Below are 13,958 nucleotides of genomic sequence, written 5' to 3' on the forward strand. Positions count from 1 at the left end.
GGCCTCTGCTTTGTGTGTGAGAGCTGTGGTCTGACTCCCCTACGTGCTGCCACCACAGGCTATTTTAACCCTTGCTGCCACACTTACCATTTAAAAAAACTAAAAGAGAAGCATATCTACTACTGTATATGAAGCCTGACTGCAGTAATAAAGACAGTTCAATTGGGCTTTGATGTATCTGAATCTGTCACACATTAATGGTCTAGCAAGGTAAACCCAGCAGCATGTGATATGCACCTCCTCAAACTTTAGAAAAAAAGACAGCCAGGTCCTTTAGGATCATTTTTGGATTGCATTTGCTATATTTGAAAATATCAATAATGTTTTTTGCTGTAGGACAGGAACCAATCAGACACTTACTTGCAGATATATCTGAGTTAAATTTGATTCCCCAGTCTTATGATTAATCTTTATTTCTTCATAATATCTGAAGAGAGAAAAGGATCATGCTTGAAAAAAAGTGCAGGCTACTTGTGATTTCCAGTTACAAATATGTACTATATGGATTCAGAAAAGTTACGTCTCTAAACCCAAACCCAGCCCATAGATGTGGTGGCGGCTTCAGTTTTCTCCTTTTAGGCTTTTTCCTTCTATAGGACATCTCCTTCTGTGACTTTTACCTCCTTTAGATTATCTCATTGTATCCTTCTTTCTCTTCCAAGTGGCTCCTGTTGAGACTTTTCTCTTTTCAGTGACTCACCTGATTGCTGGGAGTCTGTGGGAGTTCACATGGGGCAGAACAAGGAGTGCCAGCTCCATAAAAGACATGGTTTGATGAGTACCGTATAGAGCAGGGGTGCCCACAACTTTTTTGTGTTAACATCTACTTTTCAAATGACCAGCTCAATGAGATCTATCAACGAATGGCACCGCAACACACCTCCCGCACCAGAACACAGGGTAGGTGCCATTGCGCGGTACAGTACGTTCATTCCACGGGAGTGTGCGATGAATGCACTATACTTGTGTGAACGGGTCCTTAGTCAGACCTAGAACTCTTATCAGATGAGAGGTAAACTATGGGACTATTACCTGTAATGGCCAAACTGTGTCAGTCTCTCCCCTCTCTCTCCCCATCTCGACTTGCGATTGTGATTTACCAGCATTAGCTTTGCGATAAACCTATTGGCACCCCTGCCATAGAAGAACTTGACTGACCTGTACAGAGCCCTGACATCAACCCTACAGAACCCTGCGGAAAGCCTTCACCCCAACCCAAACTAACCCCTTTGGGATAAATTGGAATGCTAACTGGGAGCCAGATCTTCTCATATTTATTTTTTGAGAGGTATACAAACAAGCTACTGCAGGGTAATGCTCCTTCGACAGGTTATGCAACTCACTGGTGTCTACCCAAAACTGAAATAGCAGTGGATCCGGCCTTCAAAATGTAGGCCTGCTCTCTTCCCCTTTGTTCTTTTTTATGCAAGTTTTGTTTGTAATATGTGACCCCTAATTTTCTGACTGCGACCTAACTGTGTAATATGTGGGGTCTATTCACAAAAGGGTGAAGCGTTTGGAGAAGGCAGGAGAAGGGAACAATCTAGGACAACATAGCTGAACTGGAATGTGAGCTGAATTGGAGAATTTTTCCAAATCGGCTATTTTGTCCTAGATTGTTCACTTCTCCTGCCTTCTCCAAACTCTTCACCCTTTAGTGAATAGACCTGATAGTAATAAAGATTTGCTCATCATAATCATAAGTGTAACACTTGCCTTCCAATCATGTCCCAGTCCCGATACACCGGTATATTAGGACGCTCTTTGTTGTTATACGGTCCAAAATGACAGTTAGGTGACCCAAACCACTCATCAAACCCGTGTCTCAATGGGTGAAATTTGGGCCTGTGTCCCAAGTGCCTGTAAGAGAAGACCAACATTGTTCTGCTTACAATGATCTTTGTTCTGATCACAGCAGCAGTTGACCAGTTTCTGTGGATTACTCACCATTTGCCGACAATCTTGTTGACATAGCCGGCCTTCTTCAGTAGTTCAGGCAGCAGCACTTCAGAGTCTGCAATTCCACCCACTATCTCTTGAGGGGTGTAAGCTGTTCAAGAGAAGCCATATTTATTACTCATAACTTTCTACAAACACTACTTCACAAGTGCAACTAAATAGATAGAGTGGAGAGGGATTAGAACACCCATCAAGTGTTTATTGCTGTCAGTGTCCCCGTTAAAAAGATTCACCCTCTCTATTTGTCCTGGTGACTGTTATCACTGAAATCCCAAATTTTGAGTTGTCCACAGGGCCGGATTTACTCTCTCTGCAGCCCCAAGGCCAGGTTGTACATAACAAGTGGTGGCTTCCCCACTGTACATTTAGCTCTGCTTGCCCAAAGCAGGGCTAAATGTAGAAAACAACTACCCGCCCGAAACTGCATGTCCCGGACATCGGGTGATAGGAAACCCACACCCCTGCTGCTCCTCTACTCCCTGCTGCCACGAGGCCGGGCCACGAGGCCGGGCCTTGGTTGGCCTTGTGGGAAATCCAGCCCTGGTTTTTACCAGAATAGGAGTAGATGGGAAATCTTCCAAAAGGGACACTAGTTCTGGTGACCAACAGGAATTTGCTTCACTTTGGAGGGATTTCCTCTCACTTCCTGTTGTGTTTACAAGAAAAGAAGTGTAGGAAAATCTCCCCAATGGGACACAGATGGCGAAACAATGTCTTACAATGGGCAGAACCCTCCCTTACCCTATTCAAAACTAAAAAAAAATGTTTGGTCTTCAGTTCTACTTGTTTTAATAGAAATAGTATTTACATTAGTTTTGTTCCTATCTGTCAACAAATAACGTGTGACAGCTGGTAAGACTGGGAAAAGTGGGTGGGGCCAGAACAATAGCGCAAATGAAGGAGTGATAAAACAATGAAGAAGAATACAAAATCAAAACTGTTACAGACAGAATGTGGAATAGAAGGAAATGTGGGACTTACAAAGTTTAGTGTTAAGTTGACATTTCCTTATTGCCTTACACCACCATCCACCCCCTCCCCCCATAAATACTTACCTTCAGTTTTTGGCCAAGGTCTACCACAATGTTTACATTCTGATGGTCCAATTGTCTTCTCATTAGCCACGCATGCACATTAGCACCCAACAGACTTCTATGGGGCAGTAGAGACTTGGAAAGCATTTTCACAGACGTCCACGAGGGACCAGCAAGCTCAGCCAGTGGGAACAAGATTTGTCCTAATTGATTTAAACAGCATAGCGGCCCAAGGCTGCAACATTTAGGTAAGTATGCTGCTGGGGGGGAGGGAGGTTGATGTAGGTCGGCGGGTAGGCATGTAGGGTTTCACTGAAACTATACTTACACTAATATTGTAGCTGAAGGTATAATTCTTCACATCAATCAGACAATCTATGACAAGCACTGAAGGCAAAACTCCTCTTACCGTTTCTGGAATGGGCATTCGTGGTGTAGAAACCATTCCGTACCGGAAGACGTCCCGTTAATAAAGCTGCTCTCGCTGTACAATAAAGACATATCTTTAAAGGATTGTTCTACCCAAAATGGATTTCAATGATAGGTTGATGTTGTTAAGCTGAATCCCCCACTGACTCGAGCCACAGGGGCCAGTGGGTCAGCATTAGAGCCAAGCAACTAGCAGTTGTAGAAAGGGTCAGCAGTGGCAGCCCCCCCATATTTCCCTCATGACAGGTTTACTTTAATTACATGGCTGGCGTAAAGTTAGCGTTCCTGCCCACAATGCAATATAGGCAATTCTGTGACCTACTGAGGGGCACTTGCACTCTATTATTATTATTAGGGATGCGCCGATACCAGTTATTAGGGATGCGCCGATACCAGTTTTTCATTACACGCTGCCCGGCTTCGTGATTGGCCGGCTCCATGCTCCCTCGTCACCAAGTGACAAGCAAACATGGAGCCGGCTTCCCGACCATTGAAGCCGGGCAGCGTGTAATGACTCGCTGCCCAGCTTCCTGATACCGGAAGTTCCGGTATCGGGCTAGGCATCGGAGCAGTGGGCGAGTACGAGTACTCGCCCCAAATACTCGGTATCGGCACCGATATCAATACTAGTATCGGTGCATCCCTAATTATTACTATACAGGATTTATACAACAGTCTTATGCAGTGCTTTACAGCATAAAGGGAGACAGTACAGTTATAATATAATTCAAGACAATGTGGTTAGGTGAGCCCTGACCGTAAGAGCTTACAACCTAAAATTGGGGAGGTTAAGGGGAAAGGGTAACTTTTCAAGAATCCAGCAGTTGCATATAGGCTTGGATATCTGTATTCTAATATAATGTATATTTATTAAGTGTTGAGGCAAAGATTGGTGGCAGCCACATTTGCATCCACGTAAAAAGTGTAATCTGAAAAGCAAGGCTGGATACTGTCACCATGCTTATATCTCAGATGTTGTATATGTTATAGTGTTATTGCAAGAACCTAATACAGTATTACTGATGTTATCTGGACAGTATTATCATTTTTAAAGCTGAACTCCGGGCATAAAAAATGTCAATTAAATATATTCCTAAAAAGCCACTTTGTGTGCACTAAATGCCTTTGTAAATCAAATTATTAACTTGTATTGCAGTAATGGCATCATCTTTGTGCTGTATATAACCTGTACAAAGAGCAGAGCTGTGGGAGGGACCCAACAGGCCCATCCCAACAAAGAAACTACAGGAGGGGGCAGAGACAAGACCAGTCACCCTGCACAAGGAGAGAGAGCAGCAGTGAGCGGGCTTTATTACAGGAAGTCTCACACTGGATTACTGCACAGATCTGAAGAAATACACAAAGCTCACCAAGATCCAAGGAAGAGTACACATGATTCTTGTATGAGGACAAATAATATACTTATGCCGGAGTTCAGCTTTAAATAAATAAAATGGGATCCAGATCTCCAAAACAAGTTCAGGGCACTGAGAGAAAGACGTGGTAGAATGTGTTAAGCAATTCTCATTCACATCATATACTCACATGGGGAACATAAAGGATTCGCCGTGTAAAAATCTGGAAACAGCATCCCCTCCGCTGCCATCTGGTCCAGATGGGGGGTCTCTTTCGAGGGCTCACCAAACACGCCCAGGTCTCCCCACCCCATCTGTACAAAAAAAAAATATTAATAAGCCTACTTTAAAAAATGAGGGACAGTGATATTAGAACGAGTGACCTGGTTTGGAGTCACATGACCCCACGCCACACTAGGGCAATTATGTCATTAGAGCCTTTATGCAAAATGAAAGAAAACTCTGCTGACCTCATTGCACACAGTGTAGAGTTGCTACAGATCACATGACCTGATGGCTGGTTTACAGCACCTCCCAGTACTGGAGCAGAACACAATCATCTGCAAAAGCGGGCAGCTAAGTTTCTGCTTATTCTAATACTTCAACACCCCCCCACCCCCACCCCGCCCATACCTTCTTGGGTGATGAATGCAAACCTAATATGTGAATTTTTCACTGTCATCCTCAATCCCCCCAAGCATTTTACTTAATGGCATTTTCTCTTTTTGGGGAGCTGTGAGGGTAATGAGGTCTGGGCACCCCAATACTAATTAGAAAGTCCCTTGTGCCCTTGCTGGCAATAAGCCACTTGTGGATATGAATAAAACAGATACCGATCAGACATTCGTATTTATGGGTTAAAGCTCTCCATAAGAGAGGGTGAGGCTGAGAAATGTATCGCCTTGTCCTTGTGACGGCTCGGTGGGGTCGGAACTGCGTGTAGACACGTGTTGGTGACATACAGCGGGTTCGGACTGGCTGCTCCGTCACAGGAGGTACTCGCTCCCATGTCCTCATTCCTTGCCTGGTCAGAGCAAGGCTATAGCTATGTGTTATGTGATGGGGGCCATCACCGATAGAAGGATCGCAGCACACACCGTCTGTACACTGCGGCTGCTGCCATAAACATTTACAGAGCGGCCACTAGGGATGTGCATGAGCTTCGTGTGAACCAAATTTGCCAAGGCACATCCAAAGCATATCAGTGGCACATCCTCCTCCTGGCCCAATCAGCTGTGACCTTGCAGCTACCCATACCAAAAAGTAGCAGGGAATGCCCCGGCCACAGCTGATTGGGCCAGGAGGGGATGTGCACATCCTCCTCCTGGCCCAAATGAGCTGTGACCCTGCAGCTACCCGTAACAAAGGGGCGGGGAATGCCCCGGCCACAGCTGATTGGGCCGGGAGGGGATTTGCCACTGACAGTTTTGTTACGGCAAATTTGGTTTGCACCAAGCCTATGCACACATCACTAGAGCGACATGAGGGAAGATTGCAGCGCAACTACAGAGGCAAACAGACAGAGGAAGTGCCAAGGATGACAATGCCTAATGATGTCACAAGAGATATTACTTGTCATTGGCCGAAGCAAAAAATGCACAAAGCATAAAAAATTGAAAAAAGTATTAAAAATGCAGACCCACTAATACTTTTACACACCCTCCCCCTATACCTTCCTGGTATGCAGACCCACAAGTGTAAACCTACAATTCTGGGGGATTAAAAGAAAAGCTCCAGGTAATACGGAATATTCAATTACAAATACATATGTTTGCTTCTTTCTAGGAATAGCAAGATCTGTGCACACAAAGGAATTTACCCCGATACATCATCCCAGCCCTCCCATCGTTCTTACATCGTCCATTAACAGCAGGATGATATTGGGCCGGGTCCCATTCTCTCCCAGAACCGGTGTGAGAAGACACAGGACACTCAGGTACCAGACAGATGACATGACAGCAGGCAGCCAGGCAAAAGATCACAAGTCTTTAGGTCAGCTGACAGCCAGGAAACAACTTCTAGACCAATGAGAAGTCACAGCTACCGTGGTCACGTGATTGCTGGAGTACCGACTTCAGTGAGAGGACCAACATGGCTGCTGCAGGAAATTGCAGTCGGCTCTGTTACAAAGAAAGAATAAAGACAGGAAATATTAACCTTTTTTTTTTTCCTTTTCAGCACTGCAACATTTCATCCACTGATAACGTTATGTATGAAATTCGGCTAAAGTGGAGAACTTTTTTTGTGAAGAAGTTCTAAAAATCCATTTGCAGATGTTCAGGGGGCAATGAGTGAAAAGTGGGAAAATATAACTAGTGTAATTACACCAGGGGACACTAGATGGCACTACAATATCGGTCATTTTCGATGCTGACCCCTGAAATGGTAAACCTGGGCATACAGCAATAGAATTTTATTCCAAATAATGTGTTTTTGGAACGTTTGTTTGATTTTCTTATAGTTAATGAGGTCAAATCAATGAACGTGTTTGACTGCAATGACGAAAAAAAATCCACTCTATTTGCCCTGGTGATCGTTATTACTGAAAGTGAAAGGAAATCCCAAATTTTGGGTTGTCACCAGACCAGGAATAGATGGGAAATCTTCCTATGGGGCAGTGGCGTCACAAGGGGGGTGCGGGGGGTGACACCAAAATAACTGACAGCTATTTTGGTGTCACCCCCTCTAAAAAGTCGGGCACTCGGTCATGGACCGAGAGCACAACAGTGTCAGGAGAGAGGAGGGGACCCAGCGGCATCCCTCATCCTGCTGAGTCAACGTCCCCTCCTCTCTCTGCCGGCGTCCATCACCAAGATGGCCACCGGCAAGCATCAATTAGATGACTGCGCATGCGCAATGGTGTCACCCGGTCTCCGCTCCGGGTTACACCCGGCCTCGAGCCGCTCCTGCCATGGGGACACTAGTTCTGGTGACCCTGCTGACCACCAGGGATTTCCCTCACTTTGGATGGATTTTCTCTTACTTCCTGGTGTGGTTGTTGGAGAAGAAGTGAAGGGAAATCTTCCTAATCAGAAGGACACTGCAGAGGGCTGACAGGTGTTTTATCCCTCCCCTACTCTATTCAAAACGAAACAAATTTGGCCTTATTTCTGCATTATTCATGCATTTCTAGTGACTATGTAGTCACAGATGCCTCACAACTTTCTAAGCATGGGAAAGAGCGACACCCTTTAGCATGGGAATATTTGCACATGTGTTGTACCCCTCATGCTTTCATCATTGCAGAAAACAAACTTTCTGGAGGTTATGTGTACATTGTTTGTATGATCTCCCCACATTTCCATGGGCTTTCCCTACAGTAGACCCAAAGGTGTGTGTGTGTCTATAGGAAGGTAGTAGGGATGGTAGATTATAAGCTCCTTGGGGGCACAGAATAGTCTATATCAGGGGTAACAAAACAGTGGCCCTCCAGCTGTTGTTGAACTACAAGTCCCATGAGGCATTGCAAGGCTGACAACCACAGGCATGACTCCCAAAACCAGGAGCATGATGGGATTTGCTGTTTCACCACAGCTGGAGGGCGGAAGTTTGCCTTTCCATGATCTTTATCAGGGGTGGCCAAACCCGGGCCCTCCAACTGTTGTGGAGCTACAAGTCCCACGAGGCATCGAAAGAGTGGCAGCCACAGACATGACTCCTGGAGCCAGGGACATGATGGGATTTGCTGTTTCAGCATAACTGGAGGGCTGAAGTTTGCCTTTCCATGGTCTATATGCTCGGCGGCAAAGTGCAGCAGAATATGTCCACGCTAAAATGAATAGGCGCCATATGAAGTCGTGAACCCGATTGGTTGAAGTGGTGCAATACCTGACAGAATGGGGCCCTGTATAACAAGTGATGTCATTTGGCATCATTATGTAGAACTTTCCTCTCCAGGTGATACAGCTCCAGTGACAGCTGGGAAGTCACAGCCGCTCACCATGACAGCCAGGTCAAACATAGGCTGAGCTTGCACGCCCTAGAGATTCATTAATTCCCAGTGCCAGACCACAGAGGAAATCCTTCCACCTACCAACACAACACACCAGGAGCTGAGATGATGATGATGACAGTATGGTGTCTGTGCCAGCGAACATTTATTGAGGCTTAAATATTTATTCCTGCATGTGGCTATTAATACAGTTTCATAGATGAGCAGGTCTGCATCATTCCCCCAGATACCCTACAAGCTCATAATGCTTTGCTATAGGCAAGCTTAAAGCTGAACAACGAGATGAGCAAATATCTAAAAACAAGAGCCTGAATCTTGGTGAGCTTTGTGTACTTCTTCCAGATCTGTGCAGTAATCCAGAGTGAAACTTCCTGTAATAAAGACCGGTCACTGCTGCACTTTCTCCTTGTGCACAGTGACTGGTCTTGTCTCTGCCCCCTCCTGTAGTTTTCTGCAGACAGCCTGTAGTGGGTGGGTCCTGGTGGGTCCCTCCCAAAGCTCTGCTCTCTGTACAGGCTATATACAGCACAGTGATGATGTCACTTCTGATTTTAAAAGGTAATATCCAGGTTTGCAAATATATTTGTGGATTTATATCCTTTGTGTCTATTGAGGAATATATTTTAGTCATAGTTTTTCTGCCTTGAGTTCGGCTTTGAAGGTTTAGCAGTGGATGTGGGCAGAGTCGCACAGCTTTTAAAGGTGTCAGGCAGGGCCGGATTTACTCTCTCTGCTGCTCCAATTAGGATTGCCACCTTTTCTTCAAGCAAAATCCGAACACTCTAGTAACGCACTGAATTATTTTGGGGAGAATGAATCGTAGCTTATTTATATGTAAATAGTGCCGCCCATTCACATGTAAATATAACATTTGAGACTATTTTCAGTGGGGGGACCATAGCCCCTATCTTAATTCTAGTTGCCCCTGACTGCCTGACATCTTGTGTCTGGGTTTCTGCTGCCATGAAACCTGGACACAGCATTCACAACCCGGACTGTCCGAGTGAATCCTGGACAGGTGTCAACCCTAGCCCCAATGCGCCCCCCTGTATGCAGGCTGCATACAAGTGTTCTCGGCAACATCACCCAGATCACTTGTACAAAACAAGCGGTGGCTTCCCCGCTGTACATTCAGCTCTGCTTGCCCAAAGCAGGGCTAAATGTAGAAAACAACTACCCGTCCGGTGCCCGGAACTGCATGTCACGTGTGTCGGGAGATAGGAATTCCACACCCCTGCACCCCTGCTGCCCCTCCACGCCCTGCTGCCCCAAGGTCGGGCCTCGGTTGGCCTTGTGGAAAATCCGGCCCTGGTGTCAGGCGCTGGGCTGCAAATAAATCTGACCATCACCATTGAAGGTGGCGTTAAGTGTGAATTGGCTGTATTTATTGATTCCACTGAATCTCCGTTTTTCAAACACTGTGTTTTGCAGTTACATCAGAGTTCTGTCAAAGATACAAATCCTGTACTATGAAAAATTGCTAAATACAGGACACAAATACCAATTTCCTGGCATATCTCCCCTATAACATACACCTCTCTATTGGCTAGAAAGGCATAAAAACAGAATTAGGGGGAGGTGTAAGAGGGCGCCAGAGCTCCAACCTCAATTAAATGCCCAGATTTGGGCACTCCGTAAGATAAGCATTATGAGACAGGGTGCCTCTTGGTGCCAGATTAAAAAAATAATTTAACCCTTGGGCTACACCCACACTGCAAAGGTTAAGTGCTTATTTTGGTCTAGGAGCTAACATAAAGAAAACACATTCAGCTGATCCTCAGTCTTGTGGCGGTCAACTCTCACCTCTCTCCCCCTCGCTCTGGTGGCGCGATGTCCCTCAGTGCCACTGCACTAGACGGGATGACGTCATCGGTCCTTAGATCGCCGGAGCCCGGGGAAGAAGAGGCTGTAGGAAGCGATCTAGCAGCCAAGCAGGACCAAGGATTAGGTGAGTATATTTTCTTTATTTTAGCTCCTGGACCAAAACAGGCACTTAACCCTTATAGTGTGGGGGGAAGCCGACAGGAAGGGTTCATTTCGTCTTTAAATCTGGCACCAAGAGGCACCCTGTCTCATAATGCTTATCTTACCGAGTGCCCAAATCTGGGCATTTCATTGAAGTTGGAGCTCTGGCAACCACCCACCCCTTGCACTGTAAAAATGAACCCTTGCACTGGGGCTAATAATTACATTTTACATTTGCTGGAGTTCTCCTTTAAGGTTTTTGTCAGGGTTACTACCTCCCAGACGTGACAGGTTTACTTATAAACACTGTTTTATGTCCACAAAACATATCTCATATCAGAAGATCTATACATCATTGGGCTTACATGCAGGAATTACATCCTCACTGCTATTCAATGTATACAAATAACAGGCAACAAACCAAAAGGTAAAGGAGTTCAAAGGTGCCCTCAATTATTTATAATTCAATCAAGCAAAAACATCCAATGCGTTTCGGGGGCAACAATACATCAGGATAAGGACTTAAAGGGACTCTGAAAATACTATGACCACATGGATCTATATATGATTGGGTATAAACTCTACTTTAGGACTGGAATTGTAATTGTATACGCAGTGGCATCCTCACTGCTATAGCACATGAACCCCCATACTGTGCACAGCAATGGCTTCCATTGGCTCCTTGCAAAGGGCGCTTTTTGGAAGTACAGAAATAACACACAGAGGTCCTCAGATCACTCACAGCAAGACGGTGGCAGGCCGATTCTACCAAACTTCAGATAAAGACTCGAGCTGGCAGTAGGTGTGAGTGTGTCATTTTTAGCACCCTATGAAATATGTCCCTCCTCATCTACTAATCCCTACTGGAAAAGTGGGGTCCCACAGAAGGGAAAAACACACATCTGTATCACCATATTCTATTCCCGACAAAACATTTCTCCAGAGTGCAGAGGGTTAATAAAGTGCAGCTCTTTAGCCTGGTGCTGCTGTATTATCAGGCCCAGGTGCAAATATGAATTAACCCCTCTGCTGCTACTAATAGATGGGAGGCGTTCCAATGACAGTTTCGAGGGGGGAGAAATGTGTCGGAGATGGTGCTATGTTCACAGATGGGTGTTTAGAGATTTTTTCCGACTGATGCTCCCTCTCTCGGCTTGGCTGTACAGTCCTCAGGGGCCCGGAGCACAGGTGTGCTGTGCACTTGCTTCATTTACTCTAATTGCCCCTTTGGTATTGTGCTGAAGCATCCGGTGTGGGGAGCAGCTGTGCGGCAAGACACCGAGGTCACATTCCTGATTCTGCTGCGACCTGCGAGACCCCAGGCCTGGTGGTGTGTCATATGTCCCTGACTGTGTGTAGAGCAGCATACATGCACCCATCTGTCTCACTCAGAATAGACTGGATGCCTACATCTATGACTGACACCCTCGAACCAGGCTTTCAGTATGAAAGGCAAAGGCATAAACACAGAATGCACACATCAAGACCCTAGCTTTTTATATTGCGCAATTCCAGGACCTTGTTGGGCCAGACCACCCTGTCCCTCTTTCCTCCTCAGTTGTCCTTATTTTTGGTCTGATGTTTTGACCTCTATAAAAGAATGTTCTATTAAACTACCAGAAATGTTATTCTACACTAGACCTTTCATCCAACATCTAAATGAGTTTGCATTTGGTATTTTCAAAGTGTTACAGAAATGTAAAGGTGAAAAAAAAGCACATGTGGATTTACACCAATCGTTTTTGGTTTTTAATTCTTCATGTGACAGTGTTTTAAAGAGTCGGCCTAGCCATAACTGATATTCCAGTAGCTTGTAGAAGCTGGGGAGTTAAACCACTGGACATCTCAACAACCTTTTTTTATACCTCTTGTGGATTCCATTTGGGCAATCTTTGCGATCTGAGTTCAACTGCCGTGGCTGGAGTGAGGGCCTCCGTTCTCCAAATGTATTATATATTTTGGAGGAAGAATGTAACAAGACAAGGTAGAAAAATGCAAAGGGTACATGGTAACACCCAATACTCCCAGAGTGGCAGAGAGATTGGTTGCTTGAGTGTTCAGGAGACAACTTTGGTGCAGTTACAATTATTTTGAAATCCTTCCAACCCCCCTCCTTCCCTTTACCACAGCTTGGGTCTATCACCCAGTATCTAGGCACGAGTATTGTCACATAACTTGGGGGGGGGGGGGGGTGACAATACCAATCCCCTAGGTTGATGGCACTAGTCATTTCAGTGGCTGCTGTGAGAGAGGAGGAAGGAGAATTGAGGGATCACTGGTAAGGTGAGTATAGGGGGTATTTAAGGAGAGTATAGTATACCTTGCATAGGTATGGAATAGCATGCAGCCCTTTCCCATGTAACAATGTTTGGGCCTGAGCGCCCAATCACCAGGCCCAAACACTGTCATGTGTTGGAAGAAAAGGGACGTCATTCACCCAGGTGAGCGCCAACACTGGAGCTTCCTCAGGATGGACTAGTGCAGTGATGGCGAACCTTGGCACTCCAGCTGTGCCAAAACTACAAATCCCAACATGCATCTGCCTCTGGGTGTTATGCCTGTGGCTGTCAGAGCCATGCAATGCCTCATGGGACTTGTAGTTCCAAAACAGCTGGAGTGCCAAGGTTCGCCACCACTGGACTAGTGCATTGGGGAGGCATGCTCCCCATACCAAGAAGCCCTGCTCCCTTACAGCACTGGGATAGGAAGACGGCATGGGGATCAGCCCTTGCCTGGTCCTTCCCTCTTTCATTGATCATAATGGGGAGAATTTGCCCCTGAACTGACCATTTCTTCCCATATGTATATGGGAATATTGTAGATTATAGCCTGGGCTTTCTGTAAATGCCTTGGCCTGCTAAAACCTTCATTGTACACATCCTTTTACAGCTTGTCTTTTAAGGTGACTGGTCAATCGTAAAAAGATATTCACCACTCCCAAATGGTTTGCCCAGCAATATTCTATTGAGGAGTTGTTCCTAAAAAAGATGGCTGTCCCTGTTGTAGAACCTGCATTTTACTGTGAGCATGCAACATTACCAATTTGTTGCCCTTCCCTTTGGCCTGTCCACTGCACGTTGGGTGTTCACCAAGGTGACAGCCCCTTTTCTTGTTCTGCTTGGCTCTCATGGCATCCCAGTAGTGGGATACCTGGACGACCTTCTTCTGAGGGAACGCTTGGTTGCGGGTCTGTCAGCCAGTGTCCATCGTACCGCGCAGATAATACAGATTCAGCTGAATCCCAAATCTCTGGAAACCAGAGTC

The 13,958-nt window shown here is 45.7% G+C and overlaps 1 protein-coding gene across 2 annotated transcripts in view; it reads right to left on the reverse strand.

The window, feature by feature from the left end:
• The window catches only part of GALNS (galactosamine (N-acetyl)-6-sulfatase), a 48,106-nt gene extending 41,346 nt beyond the window's left edge, over positions 1-6,760 (reverse strand). For both annotated transcript variants that reach the window (XM_018557323.1, XM_018557322.1), the window contains exons 1-6: positions 6,633-6,760; positions 4,968-5,091; positions 3,403-3,477; positions 1,948-2,050; positions 1,717-1,860; positions 361-427 (exon numbers count right to left, since the gene is read on the reverse strand). In XM_018557323.1, the coding sequence (XP_018412825.1) occupies positions 361-427; positions 1,717-1,860; positions 1,948-2,050; positions 3,403-3,477; positions 4,968-5,091; positions 6,633-6,731 (612 nt within the window). In that variant the 5' untranslated portion in view covers positions 6,732-6,760. The remainder of the gene's footprint in view (positions 1-360; positions 428-1,716; positions 1,861-1,947; positions 2,051-3,402; positions 3,478-4,967; positions 5,092-6,632) is intronic.
• Between the last annotated feature and the right edge of the window lie 7,198 nt (positions 6,761-13,958).

The sequence above is a fragment of the Nanorana parkeri genome, unplaced genomic scaffold (assembly GCF_000935625.1).
Source record: "Nanorana parkeri isolate BGI_ZX_2015 unplaced genomic scaffold, ASM93562v1 scaffold280, whole genome shotgun sequence".
NCBI classification, from domain to species: Eukaryota; Metazoa; Chordata; class Amphibia; order Anura; family Dicroglossidae; genus Nanorana; species Nanorana parkeri.